The sequence below is a fragment of the Symphalangus syndactylus genome, chromosome 1, assembly GCF_028878055.3.
Source record: "Symphalangus syndactylus isolate Jambi chromosome 1, NHGRI_mSymSyn1-v2.1_pri, whole genome shotgun sequence".
In the NCBI taxonomy this organism is placed as follows: Eukaryota; Metazoa; Chordata; class Mammalia; order Primates; family Hylobatidae; genus Symphalangus; species Symphalangus syndactylus.
In genome coordinates this window covers 24,414,781-24,435,554 of record NC_072423.2, presented here as the reverse complement: position 1 = coordinate 24,435,554, position 20,774 = coordinate 24,414,781, and the positions used below count along the sequence as shown (strand labels likewise).

At 36.5% G+C, this 20,774-nt stretch overlaps 1 protein-coding gene across 9 annotated transcripts in view; it reads right to left on the bottom strand.

Moving 5' to 3' along the window:
- The window catches only part of PIGN (phosphatidylinositol glycan anchor biosynthesis class N), a 140,748-nt gene that overhangs the window by 87,109 nt on the left and 32,865 nt on the right, over nt 1-20,774 (bottom strand). For all 9 annotated transcript variants that reach the window (XM_055297343.2, XM_063639679.1, XM_063639818.1 and 6 more), the window contains 7 exons: nt 15,204-15,328; nt 13,657-13,787; nt 12,596-12,712; nt 10,018-10,058; nt 7,139-7,198; nt 5,699-5,791; nt 4,959-5,014 (listed from right to left, as the gene is read on the bottom strand). In XM_055297343.2, coding sequence (XP_055153318.1) covers nt 4,959-5,014; nt 5,699-5,791; nt 7,139-7,198; nt 10,018-10,058; nt 12,596-12,712; nt 13,657-13,787; nt 15,204-15,328 — 623 coding nt within the window. The remainder of the gene's footprint in view (nt 1-4,958; nt 5,015-5,698; nt 5,792-7,138; nt 7,199-10,017; nt 10,059-12,595; nt 12,713-13,656; nt 13,788-15,203; nt 15,329-20,774) is intronic.

The window sequence follows — 20,774 nt, the reverse complement described above, 5'->3', positions numbered from 1 at the left end:
ACTTAGGGATGTAACCCCATCATAAGTCAAGCTGCATGTTGTAGACAAGTGAATCTTATCTCTTTATGTATTCATGAATCAGTTCCACTAAATCTATATGTTTGGCCTGCATCAATATTACGTTTTTTAGAGTTATAATAGCTTTAGAATGTGTTCTGTTATCTAGCAGAGCAAATCTCTTATCTTGTTCTTCTTTCTCAAAACTAATTAAGCTATTCTTGAGAATTTATTTTTGATATAAATTTTAAAATTATGTTTTTGAGTTATACACAAATCCTTTTGTTATAATACCATATTCAGTAAGTAATTTGGAGAGGACCGACATTTTTACAATATTGAACAGTACTATCCAACATTTGTTTATTTATATTGTCTGTTATGTCCTTAATAAAATTTGATAGTTTTCTTTACAATATACATTTCTCATTATTTTATTGCTGGATATTTTATTTCTATTATGAATAGTATCCTTTTCCAATTACATATTCTACTGAATTTGTGCCAATGATTAGAATATCTATTTATTTTGATAAACATACTTTTAAAAATATGTTTTATCAAAGCAATATATGCACATATTTTTTAAAAATCAAACACTACACAACGGCATAACTCTTTTTCATTTCTCAGTTCACCAACCCAGACCAAAAACTTTTACATGTGTTTGTTTTTAGTTATTCCGGTAGTTGCCCACATTTTTAAAAAACATGTTCTTCTTACTTTTTCTTGACTTGATGACTGGGGGTACTTTTTGTTGACCCCCTGTTGTCTCTGGCTTTCCTCCCCACTCAATTTGGCTATATTACATTTTTACCTCCCCTTTTGGTGACCTTGGTTACTTTCATAATCTAATACCTAAGGCTGGGCGTGGTGGCTCATGCCTGTAATCCCAGCACTTTGGGAGGCCGAGGCGGGTGGATCACAAGGTCAGGAGTTCGAGACCAGCCTAGCCAACATGGTGAAACCCCGTCTCTACTAAAAGTACAAAAATTAGCTGGGCGTGGTGGCACGCGCTTGTAATCCCAGCTACTCAGGAGGCTGAGGCAGGAGAATCGCTTGAACCCGGGAGGCAGAGGTTGCAGTGAGCCGAGATTGTGCCACTGCACTCCAGCCTGGGCAACAGAACGAGAGTCAGTCTCAAACAAAACAAAACAAAACAAAACAAAAACTAATACCTAAACCTCTGACGAATTCAACTAAAGATAAAATTCTCCATATTCTATTTCATGAAGACAATAGCACCGCTACTATTCCATGTACATTTCCTTCCCTCTCTGCCTTCCAACCTGTTAACTGCACTTGTACATTTTCAAGGCTGCTAACATTTGCATTCTATTCTGTAATCATAATTCATTCTTCCCTGCTTTGTCCAAGGATTGACTCTAAAAGCTGAAAACTAATATTTACATCATCATGACTATTTAAATACTGTCCACTGAAAAACAAAGTTTTATGCTACAATTAGATTTTCTCATTTATTTCTTTAAAGCTTTGATCCACGTGACAATGTTCAAATGAATTCCCTTTCTCACACTCCTAGCAACTGTTCAAAATCATGCCACATCTGAGGGTACTTTATATTTGAAGCATGCTTTCTTGTAAAGTTTGAAATGTTTCTTTCTCCCTGAAGTTTCTTATTGTCATTGTTTTTTTTGGTGGGGGGGCAGATGAAGAAATGTATGCTTTCTATGTATACATCATGTCCTTAATTTCCTCCAGCTTCTTACTCAATCCATCTATTACCTAAAATTCATTTCATTTAGTTTGAGGTCTACTCACTTCCTATTCTAATTTGGAGGATCTGCCTCTCATTTGGACCATTCTTATACAATTTATCTTTTTTTGTTGCATTCTTCTTATGAAATATTTATTTTATTTTATTAAATGTAAAAGTTATTTTTAATGCATCTAGTACCTTTCTACATTTTGCAAAGTTAATGCCGCTTTTGTTTTATGGATGCAATAGTTTCTTAAATATTTCTGAGAATTTTAATGTTTTTAGGTTGGGTTCTGTTCCTTGAATTTCATATGACCTCAATAGTCCATTTCTCATGTTATCTTAGATCTTTTTGGCCATATTGCAGGCTTTTAGCAAGTGGTGATTTTTAGCCAGACAGGTCTACAGGCAGGGCTGGTCACTACGCTCTAGAGTGGGTGAGCCAGTACATGGGAATCAGCCATCCCGCCACACCCCCAGAGGACATAGTGGCTTTAAATATGTATGTGCAGGCAGACACTGAACATCAAAGTAGGGGAAGTCTATGATCAGTTACCATGCCACGTGGAAAAAGGGGTAGCAGTGTGCACCTGAACCCTTGCTGAAGAGTCCTTCCTTAACTAGCCTTTCTTTTTTTTCTTTTCTCTTTTTTTCTTTTCTTTTTTTTTTTTTTTTTCAGACAGGGTCTCACTCTGTTGCCCAGGCTGGAGCACAGTGGTGGGATCTTGGCTCACTGCTGCCACCTCCGCCTCCCGGGTTCCAGTGATTCTCATGCCTCAGCCTCCCGAGTAGCTGGGATTACAAGCAGGTGCCACCATGCCTGGCTCATTTTTATATTTTTTGGTAGAGACAGGGTTTCACTGCATTGGCCAGGCTCCGAACCAGCCTTTCTAAAGTGGCTGGTCTAAAGTAACCCTCACTTATTCTCACTCTCAACAGCCTGTGTATTTTCTTCATAAAAGGAATTGATAATGTATTTCTTATTCACCTCTTCATTTGGTTATGGTTTGCTTGTGACACTACTGTACAAATAAACTCTATGAATGCAAAGCCTTTGTCTATAGCACAAAACACATACTAGTCAATCAATATTTCTTGAAAAAGGTATGAACATTTATATATTCCTCAGAACCAATTCCATTAACAAATCTCAATTCTATACTACAATAAAAGAAAATTAGAATTAGCATAAGAGATGTAAATAACATAATATCCTAATGATATATTTAGGGTAATCAATTTTATATGATTGTAACTTGCAAAATCCTAATTTCATTTTATTTTTACTCTCCTATACACATATATATACACACAAACTCAAGTATACAACCACATTATTCAGAGGGTAATACAATATTTACGCCTTTCTTTTATTTTTGAGATGGAGTCTCGCTCTGTTGCCCAGGCTAGAGTGCAGTGGCATGATCTCAGCTCACTGCAACCTCTGCCTCCCGGGTTCACGCCATTCTCCTGCCTGAGCCTCTCCGAGTAGCTGGGACTACAGGGGCCTGCCACCACGCCCAGCTAATTTTTGTATTTTTAGTAGAGACGGGGTTTCACCATATTAGGCAGGCTGGTCTCAAACTCCTGGCCTTGTGATCTGCCCGCCTCAGCCTCCCAAAGTGCTGGGATTATAGGTGTGAGCCACCGTGCCTTTCTAATTTATGAATATCACACTAGTGCAACAGAAGTTGTCAAAAATAATTCCAATGAAGTCATTCAATCACATCCTTAAGATTCATAGATAAAACAATTTCTACTTAATTGATCAATAGCAAAATCCTTGCTAATTGAATGTGAACCTCAAAGATGCAAGCCCACATATACAGTCAGTAGTGCAGAGCCAGGTCTGTGATCTAGATCTTCCCTTTCCTGATTCAAGGAAAACACATCTTCCTGGACCTGGGACAGCAAAATCTGCTGCCCACCAAAGTCAGCTCTCTTCTTCGCCTACTGTAATGGTTAATACTGAGTGTCAACTTGATTGAAGGATGTAAAGTATTGTTCCTGGGTGTGTCGGTGACATTGTTGCCAAAGGAGATTAACCTTTGAGTCAGTGGAGTGGGAGAAGCAGACCCACCCTCAAGTGGGCATCATCTAATCAGCTGCCAGCACAGCTAGAATAAAGCAGGCAGAAGAATGTGGAATGAGCAGACTTGCTGAGTTTTCCAGCCTCATATTTCTCCTGCGCTGGATGCTGCCTGCCCTTGAACATCAGACTCCAAATTCTTCAGCTTTGGGACTCTTGGAGTTACACTAGTGGTTTGCTAGGGGCTCTCGGGCCTTTGGCCACAGACTGAAGGCTACACTGTCAGCTTCCCTACTTTTGAGGTTTTGGGACTCACACTGGCTTCCTTGCTCCTCATATTGCAGACAGCCTATTCTGGGACATCACCTTGTGATTATGTGAGTCAATACTCCTTAATAAACTCCCCTTCACATATACATCTATCCTATTAGTTCTGTCCCTCTAGAGAACCCTAATACACCCACCCAGTAGGAGTTGATGTTTCCCAGAATTCTAGAGCCTCCTACATGCGTAGCAATTCTCCTGCCTCAGCCACCCGAGTAGCTGGGACTACAGGCATGTGCTACTATGCCCAGCTAATTTTTGTATTTTTAGTAGAGACGGGGTTTCACCATGTTGCCCAGGCTGGTCTCGAACTCCCGAGCTCAAGAGATCTGCCCGCTTCAGCCTCCCAGTGCTGGGATTACAGGCATGAGCCACTGGCCCAGCCTATCTTTATTCTCATGGCTTCAAAATCTTCACAAGCAACATACATCTTCTGAGATCCAAGCCCCTCTTTCTAATTAATTCACTGATATCTTCAAATGTAAGTTGAACTTAGTAACATTCATCTTTGTCTCCTGAACTAGTTCTTTCAATAAGCCATATGGTACCAGCATCTTTCTAATCAACCAAGCCAAGTGCCAGGAAGTCACACTCTTTCCTGCCCCCACACCTTCCTAGCCAACCAGTCAAGCCCTGTGGAGTTCACCTGCTTAATATTTCTCATGTATCTCTCCATTCCCCCATTCCTCTTCCAGCCATTCAAAGTTATCTAGCACCTGGCTCATTATTTAACAAGAGTAATAGAAGAGGATTTCAATTTGGAGTTTACACTAATGTATATAAAATGGCAAACTGTGTAAGTAAACTAATCCTATCACTCAGTGAAAAATTGCAAAGTCAGTGGAAAATTCTTTCCTTCAAGTTAATAAAAAAATGTAAGGGACTTACTTAAATGGTGTAAACAAAAATGGTAAAGTAACTTCTTTTCTCTGAGTCATTTTCACCTGGGAACCAAGTATGAAAATATTACAAATGAGAAAAAAACGAATTTCATTTTGAAATATAAACATCCATTGAAATGATTCTTTAGGGATGGTTAACCACTTTGAAAATAAGTGGAATTCTATGTTACTATATTGTTTCATAAATATTTAAAGAAAAATTTAACATTTTCTTACTATCTCAATAAGCTGAGAATTAAACATATCAATCTTGCAAAGTAACATACTGTAATTAAAACTGTACTTCCTTAACTCTGAAAACAAAACAAGCCAAACCGCTTATTCTTAAAAGCATTAAGAATAACAGAAGGTTTTATTCAAAGGGTCACCTCTTTAAATTCTTAAGGAATCTCATAACATACATAGAATGATAAGAAATGTTGCAATCTCTAACATGATTTCTATGGGGCAAATTCTAATAGTTAAAGAATTGACTTGTAGTCTTTGTAAGCATATGTGGTAATCTTACATGCAGTCATACTCCTCAAAGACAATTTTATGTTCTCAGACTGAGCCATGGAAACTACACTTCAGAAATGTGAAACACAAGTCAAATACATAAAATTTAAAGGTAAATTACAGGGAAATAGTTAAAAACAAAATCAAATATTTTCCCTAAATATATTCAATATTTAAATTGTAGTATTGTCCATTTTTGTGCATGCCTTTTTAAATTTTTTTTTTTACCTTGAACTGTTCAAGAATCTGTACTGCATTTGTAAACATGCTCTCTGCTTTGAAGAGATCAGTGTTGTTAAGATAATCCACAGGAAGGATTCCCTGAAAATAACAAACACCAGCTTATTGATAGTATTCAGACAGCTCAGGCTATCCTTATAAAACAAAACAGACTTAAAAGCAATAAAGATAAGGCATATGGACAAATAAATAATTGAAATAGTTAAATGAAAAATCTTTTTAAAACAATAACTGAAAGATGTTCTATTATTTTTCTCACAAAGTAGATGTATTAAGGTAAGCAAAGCAAGAGATGAATTAAATTCAGTAACACCTGGCATTAGCTGAGCGCTAACTATGTGCTAGGCAGTGAACTGAGTGTTTCACACACAAAAAACAATTACTATGGTAGGCCACATCCAGCATACTTAAAATAAAAGACTTCAGACATATCAGACTGTACTGTACATAATAAGAGTAAGGACTATTCTGTTAAACTTTTGTTTCATTATACATATACACAAACACTATGACTGTCGGGGTCATATTACTCAGCATTCTGGGTTAAATAACATTATTTTTTAAGAGTACATTTGATTTTGAAGAGCTAATAAGAGTGGCTGGTTGAAATAGTTATTTTTCGGCATTTCGGTACCTAGGGACCATTCTTAACAGCATTACTATTTTCTATTGAGAAATCTTGCCCATTACATACAGCATGTTAGGTTATAATCCAGGGACCTGCTGATTACAACCCAGGCTAGACCATCTGGAATTTGACTTCTGATAGTCAAGGGATAGAAACTAAGGTATAATGCTACTCTACCCTCATGTCAGTGCCCTGAGAACAGCTCTGCCATGGGATCATGGCTGTGGTTCCTTCTTCCAAGTCTCCAGATATCCTGGTTCCAGGTTATTACAAGCCTGGTTTTCAAGCACCACTTTGTTTCAGCAAATCACCAATATCTTTTCAATAATTTCCTCCCTTTAAACGAAGTCAGTTTTTGCTGCTTGTAATAAAAAAATTACTTATACATTTCTATCAGTTATAACCAGAATACAAAGATAAACATCATACACATTTTAGAAAATTAAAACATTTAAAGAAAAGCTATTTGGCTCATGTTCCATGTTATAGAATATAATACACAAGCAATCATGAGGTATTGCATATTTAGAAATAAATATACAGGAATATATAGTTTTAAATGTAATCAAAGATTATATAAGCTGGAAGCAGTGGTGCATGCCTGTAATCCCAGACACTTGGGAGGCTGAGATGGGAGGACTGCTTGAGCCCAGAAGTTCAAGACCAGCCTGGGCAACATAGCAAGACCTCGTCAAAAAAAAAAAACAACCCAGATTATTCAGAAACACATAAAAAAGTACATTTTTACTGTGCGATATTTTTTTTATACTGAGAGTTGATAATAAAATTTTATTCCTTACCACTGAGTTAAGAGGAAAGGGAACTCCAATAAGGGAAGTCATCAATGGTGCAATATCAGCCTACAAATAAAAAGCTCAATTCTAAGAAGTCTATAGACATTAACAAAGAAATTAAATAATGTAATGCAACCATATTTTGGAATATAACCATGATATTTGTTACAATCAGTTACCTTCAAACATGTATTTAATACAAAAAACTATTAATCTCTAAAAGTGTCATTTGCCAGATGTGTATGAATCTATAAAAAAGATTGAAAAGAAACCACTAAAGGCCCTAAATGTAAAACATACTAAAACAAAAAATTACTTATCCTATTAGCTAAGAATTTGACCAATTTATGTAATAGTTTTTCAGTATTATACAAAGGATGCCTTATTTAGACATAAAATGAATATCAAGAGTAGACTTTAACTAGAGAAATGTATATATTAACTAGAAAAACAAAGTATCAGAAGGAGGTTTGACCAGCCAGTGATGTCCAGAAAAGACATAAACCAGAGAAGAGGCTCTTTAGTCAAAAGATCCCAAATACCACTTTTAGATATCTCCTCTTTAAGTTCAATTTCTCAGAAGAGTTGTTCATGCTTTTTCTATCTTCACTTCCTCACCTTCCCATCACTCTTCTGCCCACTGTGACTCACTATGACCCTTTATCAATCCAAACACTGCTCTCTCTAAGAGAGCTAACAACCCCATTTTCTAAATCTAATTGACTATGTTTATATAATTCCTTATAATTTTTCAGGCAATAAAGTACTCGGAATTGAGAATGCCCGGTTTCAAATTCTCAGGCAGGTTTTTTAACCCTCCAATTGCTTGATTTCTTTATCAGTTACAAAAATAAATGCAAGTTTTTCCCTTACAGAGGTATGACAGGATTAAATGAGATAAAACTTATAAAGTACCTGGCACATAACAAGCCTGTGATAATGGTAGCTACAATTGTTGCTGGCATTACTAGACCTTTCAGCAGTATGGCATAGGCCATTCCTTTCTTGGCCTCAACACCACACAGCTGAGTTTCTTCTATCTCACTGGCTCCTCCTTTTCAGATACCTGCGCTAGTCCCTCACTTTAAGTTGGAATTCATCAAGTTTGTTCCCAGGCTCTCAGTCTTTCTCACTTGCTACTATTTAGACTGTCATTACCAGGTACCATCCTCCAGAAAACTGGAAATCTCCAAGTCTTCCTAATCGCCTTTTCCTTTTCCCTCAGAATCCACTGTCGGCCACCTCTAATCTCTTCTCCACGCTGCAGCCAGGGGGATTCTTTCACACACAAAAAACCACATCGTGTCACTCTCTAGGCTTCAAACTCTTCAAGGATTCTTTGAACTTTCAGAATTAAGTTCACAAGGCCCACGAGACCCTGAAGGGGCTGTGCCTCCCTTCTTCTGCCTCACATCACCCCATGGTTTCTATTGCTATATAACAGCTTTCTTCAAGACCCTTTAATACACCATGTACCCTCTCACCAGAACTTAGGGTACGCATCTCCTCTGCCTGAAAAGCCCTCCTCCTACTGCCTTAGCCTGCTAATTCCTGCTTATTCATCAATCTCAGCTCAATCCTCGACTTCTCAGGAAGGCTTTGCTGACTACAGTCTATCACATACATCCACTCTACAGTCTCACAGCTGCACAAATCTCTTTTGCAGTACTTACCACAGCTACAAGTTTACATGTATTTGTACAACAGACTGATGAGTATCTGTTCTTACCCCTAAGGTATAAATTTCCCAGGACAGGGATTACGTCTGCCTTAACTTGCCACTAAATACTTACACTTAGTACAAAGTTGAAACACACCACAGACACATCACAATATTAGTAGAAGGAATGAGTAAGAGATTCTCATTTGATGGAGATCTGAAGCAAGAGTGTTCGCCAACAGACTGACAATTCAGAGAGCAATAACTGAATCTATGTTCAATTGCTGATTATGATCTGGTCTGGCTATGAATAAGAGATATTCTTGTTTTGTGATCTTCAAGTCATTCCTGTCTTTTTGCAAGTGATTTTTAATGGCAAATTAATAAATTGCTATTCTGACTTTATATGTTCATGTTCATTTACTTGGGTAGCATGCATCTATCCTGGGAGAAGACTATTCTTATTATGCTGGGAAGAAACAAGTTTCTACAACCATAGGCCTGAAAGTGAGATCCTAGACCTTGGTTTGTCCACCACAGTAAGTAATCTCAGCTTGTATGGTGACCTGGAAGGCAAAATACTCCTGCCACTTCGGAAGCCATATCCCAATGATGCTATACCTTCTACAAATAGTGAAGATGGCTATTAAAGTAGCATGTTTTTAACAAGGAAAATTCTGTGCTTCATATTTACAGACAATGCTACTAGTCTAACTTTATCAGATTGGCTATACATTTTCCTCTAACAGAAGGTTTCTAGCTGGGTAATTTATAATCTCATCATTTTTTTTCCCATTGCATTTGTAAGGTTGCTGGTTAGAAGTAAAGGTAAAATATGTGTTAACAAAAAGAAAAGGTAACTGACATACTATAGGAAAGAAACCCATAACCGGAATTTTAATAGATCTGTGCTTAAATTACGCAATACAACCATGAAAAGCAATCACAGAAATTTAACAGGCATGCAAATTTCAATTTACATAACAAATAATTATCCAGTGTTATTTGGAAGAAATCTTTCATTTTCACTTGAAGTTTTGTTTGTTTTGCCACAAGAGAGATTAGTTGGACTAAAATATTTGCACTAAAAGAATTCCCTTTAGTAACTGAAATGTTTTGAAAAAGACTTTGTCAATATTACTATTATCTATTTTTCATAGTTTTTGTCTAACCTTCTTATAGAAGATAAAATTAAATTTGAATGTAATAAAATCGAAATGGATACCTGATTGACATCTAGCCTCTTCCAGTTCTCCAATCTCCACTCTGAAAGACACAATCAGACACAAGCTCTGATGTTAAGATTTAAAAAAGAATAAATCATTTGATTTTTAGGAGTGGCCGATACTTATGAAAAACATAGGTATTAGAAATGTCTATTTTAAGCCAAGTATGGCAAAGGTGTACTTTTTTAAAGAATTAAAAAAAAAACAAAAAGTAAATATTTGGTGTTTCTTGTGATGATTTATTAAGCTTCTTAAATGTTCACTGGGAGATAATTGTTTCAAAACATCAGAGGCTGAGGAAGGAAAGCCGGAAGTGAAAAAGCACAATGGTAACAACTGTCAGCATTGACAACTCATTACAATCCTGTTCTAGAGAGTTATTGAGGCAATTGATAGAAAGTTAATTAATTCAAGCCTCTCTTTTTTTCTGTGATGGCAGTTGCTCCCAAAACACTTAAAACTGTAGTTGTGATGTTCCTGTAGTCACTAATCACAAATGTTAACATAGTATATTGAGTTATTATTAAAATTGCCTTCAAAGATAGGCTCATTCTTCCATTTTTCTACACATAAATTCAGAAATTGCATTAAACAGAAATCGAAACAAGTGATTATGAGAGACCAAGTCTTGATTTAATGGCTTTAGGATACACTGCCAAAAGACTTATGAGATATTTGTATAATAAAATTTCATTCAATAAGCTAATTAAAGTTCAAAAATAAGTTTCTGACTCTACCAAAAATTCACACTAATCAGTTGATGAAAAAATGCACATTCCTTTTCTCTAAAATGTATGATATTTAATATTCATATGAGAAAAAATACATTTCTTTTGTGATGATTCTTGATATGTGATTCTAAAACATCAATTCAATATGAAATCAAATGCCAAAATAAAGTTAAATCTCATAAATACAAACATACATTTACCCTACTTTCTATTTTGATCCAATCTAATCCATTTACCACAGAGCAGTCAGAAAGGTAGCTCCTGTGGCAAACTGGAATGTTAGCAATGCCCCAACAGGCTTTAATGATAGAGCACTGCACTCAGAACACACTTCATGCTCTCCTTACCCAGGCTTTGGTGCCTCAAATGATCTACCTCGTTTACCTCTCCAACTCTCAACTCACTGTACTCTGCTCCTAGCTGACAGTGCTCAGCCACATCAGCCTTCCAATTCTGTTCCTCAAACAAGCTACGCTCTTTCTATTTTTTGCCTCTTCATTTGCTATTCCCTCTGCCCGGAACACTCCTGCCCTAACCTTCATATGAATGGCTCCCTCTTATCCTAACTGTGAAGAGATATTCTATTAGCCCACTCTATAAAATGTATCCTGCTCCATAAGGGAAACTTCTAGGATACTGCAAATGTATGGTGAATCTGGATGGAGATTACATGGTATATATATGCAGGTAAAATTCATAAAGCTATACATTTAAAACCAATGCATTTTGCCTCCTTTGCCAAATATCTTAATAAAAATGTGGGGGACTGAGTTAGGCGTGGTACACACCTGTGGTTCTAGCTACTTGGGAGGCTGGGGCAGGAAGATTGCTTGAGTCCAGGAGTTCCAGGCTGTAGTGAGCTACGATTGGCCTGTGAACCTGTGAACAGCTACTACATTCCAGCCCATTCCATTCCTTTAGAGACACAGCAAGAACCTGTCTCTAAGGAAACTGCGGGGGGCAGGGTGGAGAAAGAGCCCGGTCCTACCTTCTCTTTTATCATATCACCCTAATTTTCTTCATAAAATTATCATAACGTGTAAGTTTTGTTTATAATTGCTTTAATTCTCCTACTAGAATGTTAAGTTCTGAGAAAGCAGGGGCTATCTCAAAGATACGTAGTAGATGAAAAAAAGAGTCCTCTAGCTTCTTTTTCTTTCATGCTTAAATAAATCTGGAAATAATCATGACAGTGTACTGGTTGCACCGTTCTGGCCCTTTGTCAATGTCTCCTCTGTGGACCTGTGATGTGGCATGATGCTCTCCAGTAGCACTTACAAACATATAAGAAATCGCCCTCTGAAAAATGCACCATTACTTACTGAAGACATGCTATTGAGTGCATTATTCACTGTGCTCTTCTGTCTTCATTAGGGCCTAGGGCTGAAATAGCTCAGTACTACCTCTTGCTTTTTATCTAATAGAGATATCTTGTAGGTAGTGTGATTTTATAACTGATAGTATGTACTTTGGGTTGAAAAATCTCAATCAAACTGATTATTTACCTCTACGAAACCTTAAATTTCCTCTTATTTAATTTTTATTTACTCTACCTCACATTCATATTAATAAATTAATAAAAGAACATCAGAAGTTCAGTTTATCAGTTTAGACATTTAGAAAGTCTAGTTATTAGCAGTGGTGTGCTGGGAAGGGTTCAATAAATGGCTCTGTGAGAAGAGAAAAACCAACAACCCCTTGTAGTGTTTCTATAGAAATAGTAATGGCACAAATGTCAAAATGAGGGATTTACAACTAAAATTTGAAAAGTGATTTCTTAAAAATTTAAACTTTGTTCTTATTTTAAGAGGTTGTATTTATAAACACAGTAAAGAAATGCTTGTACCTTTCAAAAATGCATCATCAAATTGCTGAGCTGATACTCTTTGGGGATACTTGATTCCAGCTCCCCAAGTGACTAAAGGAGTTAAAGTCTCTGAAGGATGACCAGCCCCATGGGAACCTACAAATAAGATACCAGTAATGAGACAAATGTAGAAGAACTAACTTACAACTAAATATTTTTTAAAATAGTTTGTTTTAAAGAGTTGATCCACACATAGTTAATTCTAGTGACTACATTACCAAATGGTTACAACCTTTTATGGCAATTAGTTTGACAATATTCCTATAAAGCGAGTTAGAGAAACAACAACAAACAGGCAAAAAAGTAAAACAAAAAACCAGAATGCCTGCTGAGTAACTATGGTTGAAAGAATAGAAATAATAACAATAAGACATGGAAGAAATGTTGCTGCTGCCACAGCAGCACTGCAGACAGAAAGAACAGAGAGCTCCCTTGGGCAGTAACTACCCAAGCTCGGTGCAAGCAGTAGAGACTAAGTCTGTTCTGGAGAAGATGGCAAGGTCTCTGGGTCCTTTTCTTCCAGGCCACTCTGGCAGGTAGAGCCAAAAGAAGTCTTTTATAAAGTGGAACTCAAATCACTAGAAATCCATATTGTGATCTGGGGACAAATCTCATCTTTGCTTTATTTTGTTCTCTGTGCACACACTGCATTTGCCTTGGGAATCTCACAGGGTGCACAGGCTTATCCGGGACAGAATTTCAGCAGCCCTTGGTCCCTCAGTAATACCATCTTCACATCACTCCCTTTGCCATCATATACAGTTAATTCTCTGTAGATAAATAATAGTTACTTTTTATTTTCTTCCCCACTTTTCTCTAGTTTCTCATTTGTAAATGAGAATATATTCATTTTTTAGTTAGAGAAAATATTTTTTATATAAGATCAGTTGTTTTTTAGGATAACATTTTAAGCACAGAATTATGTGCTAGAAACTTTGTATACAGCAAGACATCTAATCCTCTCAACATCATAAAATATTTGCCAGCTACATTTATACTACTTTAATTGTAAGGCACATATCAATTAAAGACACACTAACCCCAGTCTGTCATTCCATGGTCAGAGGTAAAGATAAATGCTGTTTTTCCATCATTTCCATAGAAATGGTTAAACATAGACACGATTTCTTTAACTCCATCATCAACTTTTTTAATATTGTCCTTGTAGTCTCTATTTGTAAAGAAACAGAGGAACAAATTAAATTAATTTGGAGAAATCAAATTTATTCAATGTGGATTCATTACATTCAAAATCAGTAACTTCTGAAATGCTTTTAGATTTCATCTTTAATATTTTAAAATCAGAGCACTCTAGATTGTTGAAATAATTTTTTTCTCCTTTTAATGAAGCAAAATAACCCAAAATAGTTTTCAAAGATGGTTTAAAAGGAGAGGACTGATTAACAAATATATTTTAATAAACCCTTTTTAGGTCCTAAATGAGATAGATGACTTTCATGTCTCTCGCTCTTTTTTTTTTTTTTTTTTTTTTTTGAGATGGAGTCTTGCTCTGTTGCCCAGGCTGGAGTGCAGTGGCGCAATCTCGGCTCACTGCAAGCTCCGCCTCCCGGGTTCACGCCATTCTCCTGCCTCAGCCTCTCTGAGTAGCTGGGACTACAGACGCCCGCCACCACGCCCAGCTAATTTTTTGTATTTTTAGTAGAGACGAGGTTTCACCGTGGTTTCGATCTCCTGACCTCGTGATCTGCCCGCCTCGGCCTCCCAAAGGGCTGGGATTACAAGCGTGAGCCACCGCGCCCGGCCATGTCTCTCACTCTTACTACATACATAAACTATACTGTTTGGCCACATTAAAAGTATCATTTCAAGTATAGAATATTTTCATTCCCTAAAGTGCTTTTGATATAAAATATAATATCACGTTTTGAACACATTATATTTAAGACTGCCACACAACTGAACAAGGTTCATTCGATATGAATATTCCATCAATTACAATGTTTAAGAAGGGGATTGTGAGGTATACATTACTGGCAGCTAACCCAATAGGCTTTACAGCCACTGTTAGGCTAATTTAAACCAAATGCAAAATAAGAAATAAAAGTATAACATAGTATCTTCCTTTTACTTATGGTCTTCAAAAGTGAGAAAAATATTTGCTGTTATATATAAGGAGTGTTACTGAACTATGGTATACAAAAATTTATACAATTTATTTGCTAGATACAATGCTAATTAAAGGGAATACACAAGGAATAAATAATTACATCTTTTGGTGATACAAAAGTTAATACCATAAAATGCTTTATATTTTCAAGATTCACTGAAAATATTTCTAAAATATATAGATATTTTAGATAATTTTTTTTCTCTGCTTCAGTAAATGAAGATTATGAAATATGTACAGGATATATTTTACTTATATTAATGTGCCATCTGGATACAGCACATATGATTTAAACCACTATATCAGAAATCTCATATAATCCAGAACTTAATAAACATTACAGTAGTTATTTAAAATATTAGCTCTGTTGTTATAATTCCAAAGAAAATGTTATAATAAAAAGTTCAATAGAATAGCTGTTTCCCCTAAAAAATACAATTAAATACAACATTAAATTACCTCGAGGATGGTCGATGAGCATGTCCATTTGTATCTATTCCTAATAAATGTAAGAAAAAAACTATTTTCTCTTCATTTATTTTAGAAAACAAAGACTGGTTGTTTCTGGCATGATGAAAGAAGTCCTACATGTAACAAATCAGTTAAAAATATTTAGTTCATTTGTTTTATTTTAAAAATAATACTGATGAAAACATTTAAATTTATGCACAAGTACAAAATTAAATTATCTCACGTTGTTTAAATCTGTGCTCAAGACCTACCAACACAATGTCTTTGCTATCAGTTCAGACATCTATGTTCAAATAATGAGTTAGCTGTTTTCTCTGTTATAAGGCCAAAAAAAGGTGTTAGAAAGGGGATCATAATTTCATAGAGATCTCATAATGTTGTTAATCCCACATCTAACTTAATAAAATACAGCAGATTGAAGACCTATTTTGGCAAGAGTCAAAAATAATATAGTAATAGTGTTACCAGTTTAAGAATAATTTTTTTTTAAATATTTCAGAACTGGACCACTTTTCATTGTCCTGTGTACTACCAACCTAGTCCAACTGTAATCTCTAATTTAGAACATTGCAAATAGCCTCCTAATTACTTCCTTTGCCCCAGCTAGAATGTGTTCTTCAAATCATGTAACAGAAAAGCAACCAATTAATAAAATACTACTTGGCAGGATGAGGCTGGGAATAATTAATTAAAATAAAATTTGAAGATTATTATGCTAATTTAATAATGATAAAGTAGATTCATAAACCCTTCTAAGGCAAATGATTCACCCTGTATTCACATATGCATGAACATGGGTGCAAAACTATGAAGACTACTTTTAAATTATTTTAAATAAGTTAACAGGCTATCCAAAATACATCTTTGTTGTTCACATAAATGCCTTTAGCTGTAAAAGATGTTAACTTTTAACAAGATATGTTTAACTTTTCAACAAATGTCTGACGTATTTTGGTATTTTTTTCAAATAATTCTTCATTACTATGTTAAAAAATACAAATGGTGCAATTAGAGAAACTAGCTATTCAAGAATAGAAATAAATTAATATAATATATAACCTATTATCCTTCTCAAAAGTATAAAATTGCCCCCTAACTTTCATATACACTCTACTTAACCCCTAAGAAAATTTAAATCTAGATAAAAAGAATACGCTCTTTAAAAGAATTAAAAGTTAAACACATAATTGAAAGCTGACAAAAACAAAAAACTGAGCAAATGACTTGAATTACATCTATAATTTGTTCTATGGCTGGTACAATATATTCAGCTATGTAATCCTTTCTTGGAGCTAGATGTGCCTATCCTATCCTTTCTTGCAGCTAGATGTGCCTTTGTGGTTTTGGCCAATGAGATTTAAGTCAAACATTTCATTCATAAAGCTATGTGGATCTAAGGCTTTTTGAAATAAATATAATTCAGTAGGAAAGAAAGTCCTTTTTTATTCTTCATATTGTTGACCTATAACACTAACATAAGGGCGGGAACTCCAAGGTTATCTTGGGTCATGACATAACTTTGAAGATAAAACTCACGCTCTGAAGTTAGAGAAAAACTTTAGGAGACTAAGTGTCAGTGATACTGTAGAACCACTATAGCATCCTGGACTGCATCAGTGCTCAGCTGCCTACTGCTAGCATTATCTTTACTAAGATAGAAGTAAACTTTTAAGTTATTTTTTTTCCCTATTACACAGGTATGATCTAATCTAAGTTAATATACTTATTCATGTACCAAACAATTCCCTGATAGGAATTTGTTGCTGTTGTTGAGACAGAGTCTCTATCGCCCAGGCTGGAGTGCAGCAGCACAATCTTGGCTCACTGCAACCTCTGTCTCCTGGGTTCAAGCGATTCTCTTGCCTCAGCCTCCTGAGTACCTGGGATTACAGACATGCACCACCATGCTCGGCTAATTTTTTTGTATTTTTAGTAGAGACAGGGTATCACCATGTTGGCTAGGCTGGTCTCAAACTCCTGGCCTCAAGTGATTCACCCACCTCAGCCTCCCAAAGTGCTGGGATTACAGGCGTGAGCCACCACGCCCAGCCTCTGATAGGGGTTTAAAGTTAACAGTGTGAAAAAGTGAGTATCTCTGCCAACAAGATGTATATTGAAGGGGAATAAGTCAATGTATGAACAGTTATAGTATAGCACAATAAAGTATTAAGGGAATATAGAGGAGGGTTATCTAAGTCGAACTGGAAATAGGGTAAAGCAAAGAGAAGTCACAGAAGACCTAATAGAGAAGATGATACATGAACTGAGTTTTTTAAAGTAAATAGATTCAACCCAGGCGAACCTTTGAGGCCATTATACTAAGTGAAATAAGCCAATCACAAAGACATAGACTGTATGATTCCACTTATGATATAAGGTGCCTAGAGTAGTCAAATGCATAGAAATAGAAAGTAGAAATGGTGTTTGCCAGGGGTTGGGGGAGGGGGAAATGAAGAGTTATTTTTTTGTTTTTTTGATTTTTTGTTTGTTTGTTTTTGAGACAGAGTCTCACTCTGTCGCCAGGCTGGAGTGCAATGGCGTGATCTCAGCTCACTGCAACTTCTGCCTCCCAGGTTCAAGCGATTCTCCTGCCTCAGCCTTCCGAGTAGCTGGGACTACAGGCAGGTGCCACCACGCCCGGCTAATTTTTGTATTTTTAGTAGAGACAGGGTTTCACCATGTTGGCCAGGATGGTCTCAATCTCTTGACAGCGTGATCCACCCACCTCAGCCTCCCAAAGTGCTGGGATTACAGGCGTGAGCCACAGCGCCTGGCCAGAGTTATTGTTTAATGGGTACAGAGTTTGTTTTGCAAGATGAAATATTCTAGAGATTATTAGCTGCACAACAACGTGAATATACTTAACACTACTAAATTACAGATGCTCCTCACTTACAATGGGGTTATATCCCAATAAACCCATCCTAAATTGAAACTACTGTAAGTCAAAAATGCATGTAATATACCTGTTACAGGTAGTAGACAGGCATGAGTGGGGCAAGGGAGGGGTCTTCCCCAACCACTAGGAATGTCGGGTGATGATTCAGCAATTATCCCACTGCCTCTCTAAAAGTGATAGATTGGCAGCTGGCACCAGGGAGAGGCCATTTCCTGATGGTTCACACTCGCTGCACTAAAGTGTTAACTGAATGCAAGCACCAGAGAGATGCAACTTCTCGGGCATGTGCATTAATAGACCAAATGGCGTAGTATGCCTGTCAGGGGGCACTCTACCAGAAAAGGAAAGAAAGCCTCAGATAGGTATGTGTACAACTTTCTAAACACACTATGCATGCTCACCTCCCAAGGTTAAGGAGGACACTGTGCATGAGGGCGCCTCACCCCAAGGAAAGAATCATGGAAAGGGGCCAGCCTATAAAGTCCTAGGATCAAGATTAAACACTGCACTTGACCTCAGTGCTCACTTGGGACTCTTCTAGGCATACTTTCCTTTCTTTCCTGTCCTAAAGTTTTTGTAAATAAACTTCCACTGCTGCCTTGGTCTATTCTTCTGCCTTATGACCCCTAGTCGAAGTTTTTCTTCTGGGGAGGTAAGAATTGAAGTTGCTGCAGATCCTTACAGATTGGTTGCCGGTAATTCAGATACCTTGCTCCAGTAACATACCTAACCTACCAAACATCATAGCTTAGTCTGGCCTACTGTCAACGAAGAGTCAAACTCTATAAAATATTTGAAGAGATTTATTCTGAGCCAAATATGAGTGGCTATGGCCCATGACAGTGCTCGGGAGATCTTGAGAATATGTGCTCAAGGTGGTCGGGGTGCAGCTTGGTTTTATACATTTTGGGCAGACATGAGACTTCAACCAAATATATTTAAGAAATACATTGGTTTGGTCCAGAAAGGCAGGACAACTCAAAGTGGGGACTGGGGGGAGATTTAAAAATGTTCTGGTTGGCAATTGGTTGAGTTTCTCTAAAGACTTGGGATCAAAAGAAAGGAATGTCTGGGTTAAGATAAGAGATTGTGGAATCCAAAGTTCTTATTTGCAGAGGAACCCTTCAGATAGTAGGCTTCAGAGAGAATAGGTTGTAAAATGTTACTTATTAGACTTTAAGGTCTGTGTTGACGTTAATGCCAGAGAGGTATAATGAGGCATATCCAACACCCACTTCCCCTTATGGCCTGAATCAGTCTCTCAGGTTACATTTTAAAAGCGCCCTGGCTGAGAAAGTCCATCGAGATGGTTGGGGGTTGTGGGGGAGGTGCTTAGAATTTTATTTTTGGTTTACACTTCAACATGCTCGGAACATTTACATTAGCCTACAGTTGGGCAAAATCATCTAACATAAAGCCTATTTTTTAATAAAGTGTTGATAATGTGAAATAAGTGAGATAATAATTACTATCTCATGTAATTTTGAATACTATACTGAAAGTAAAAAAAAAATGGTTGTATGGGTACTCAGTGTCCGGTTTATACTAAATATGTATTGCTTTTGCACTGGTGGAAAGTCAAAAGAATCGTAGGTTAAACCATTGTTAAGCTGGGAACTGTCTGCAAACACTTAAAATGCTTAAGATAGTAAATTCTGTATTTTGCATATATATATATACTTTTTTTTTTTTTTTACCACAATTACAAAAAACAGGTGAGTAGAAAACTGCATGGATCTGGAAACTGTTCGGCTTGAATTAAGCATGAGTCTCTAGCCAGGACATGAAGTTCAAGTAAAACCCTTAACTCACTCTCTAGCTTCTTCTGAGACCTGGCTCCCAGGCAGTCCTCCTGCCACACTAACCTCCCTTCTTTCACTTCCTCAAGTCCATTATGCTGGCTCTTGACCAAGATTTACATAATGCTGTTGGCCTGCAATACCTTTCCATACCAATCCATCCCTATCCATTTCTTTGTCTCCTATACTTGTTCAGAGATTATCTCAAACCTCTTAGCCTTCCCCTAACTACCCAGTACAGATTAGAATTTTCTGAAGATATATTCTTGGTCTGTATTTTTCCTTCACATCACTTACCAATGCTGATGACTTCACATTTTCATTATAACTTGGTTAATCTACCATATTTTATGAAGAAGTCATGTGCAAATCTTTTTTTCTGTTCACTACCATGTCAAGACTAGTAGTGTTGAAATAAAGAAAGGAAAAAAGACATGAAAATCAGGCCAGCTACCAGCTATGTATGTACATTCACAAGGAATCAATTCCATGATTTTGGAGGGATTTTAGCTACACATATGAAATTAGAAGCCAAAGGCTTTCATGCAGATATTAATATTAGTACATTAAGTTAAGAAGTGATGATTAGCAAAATAATTTGCTAATCATTTTCTTAAAGAGATTTTATTTAAGTTGAAAGTTTTCCCTGTTGATAAAAGTATATATTAAAAGTAAAAAGAAAATTTCAAGGGAAAAGACCCTTGGAAAAAAATAGGGTTTAGCAATGAATTTTAGAGCACTTAATTTCTGCTAAGCAAATACAAAGAAAAAGGGAGATATATACTAAGGAGTACATTTACAAACAAACAAAAATGGCTATATCATGGAGAAGTCCACAAAGTCAGTTCAAAAGACATTACT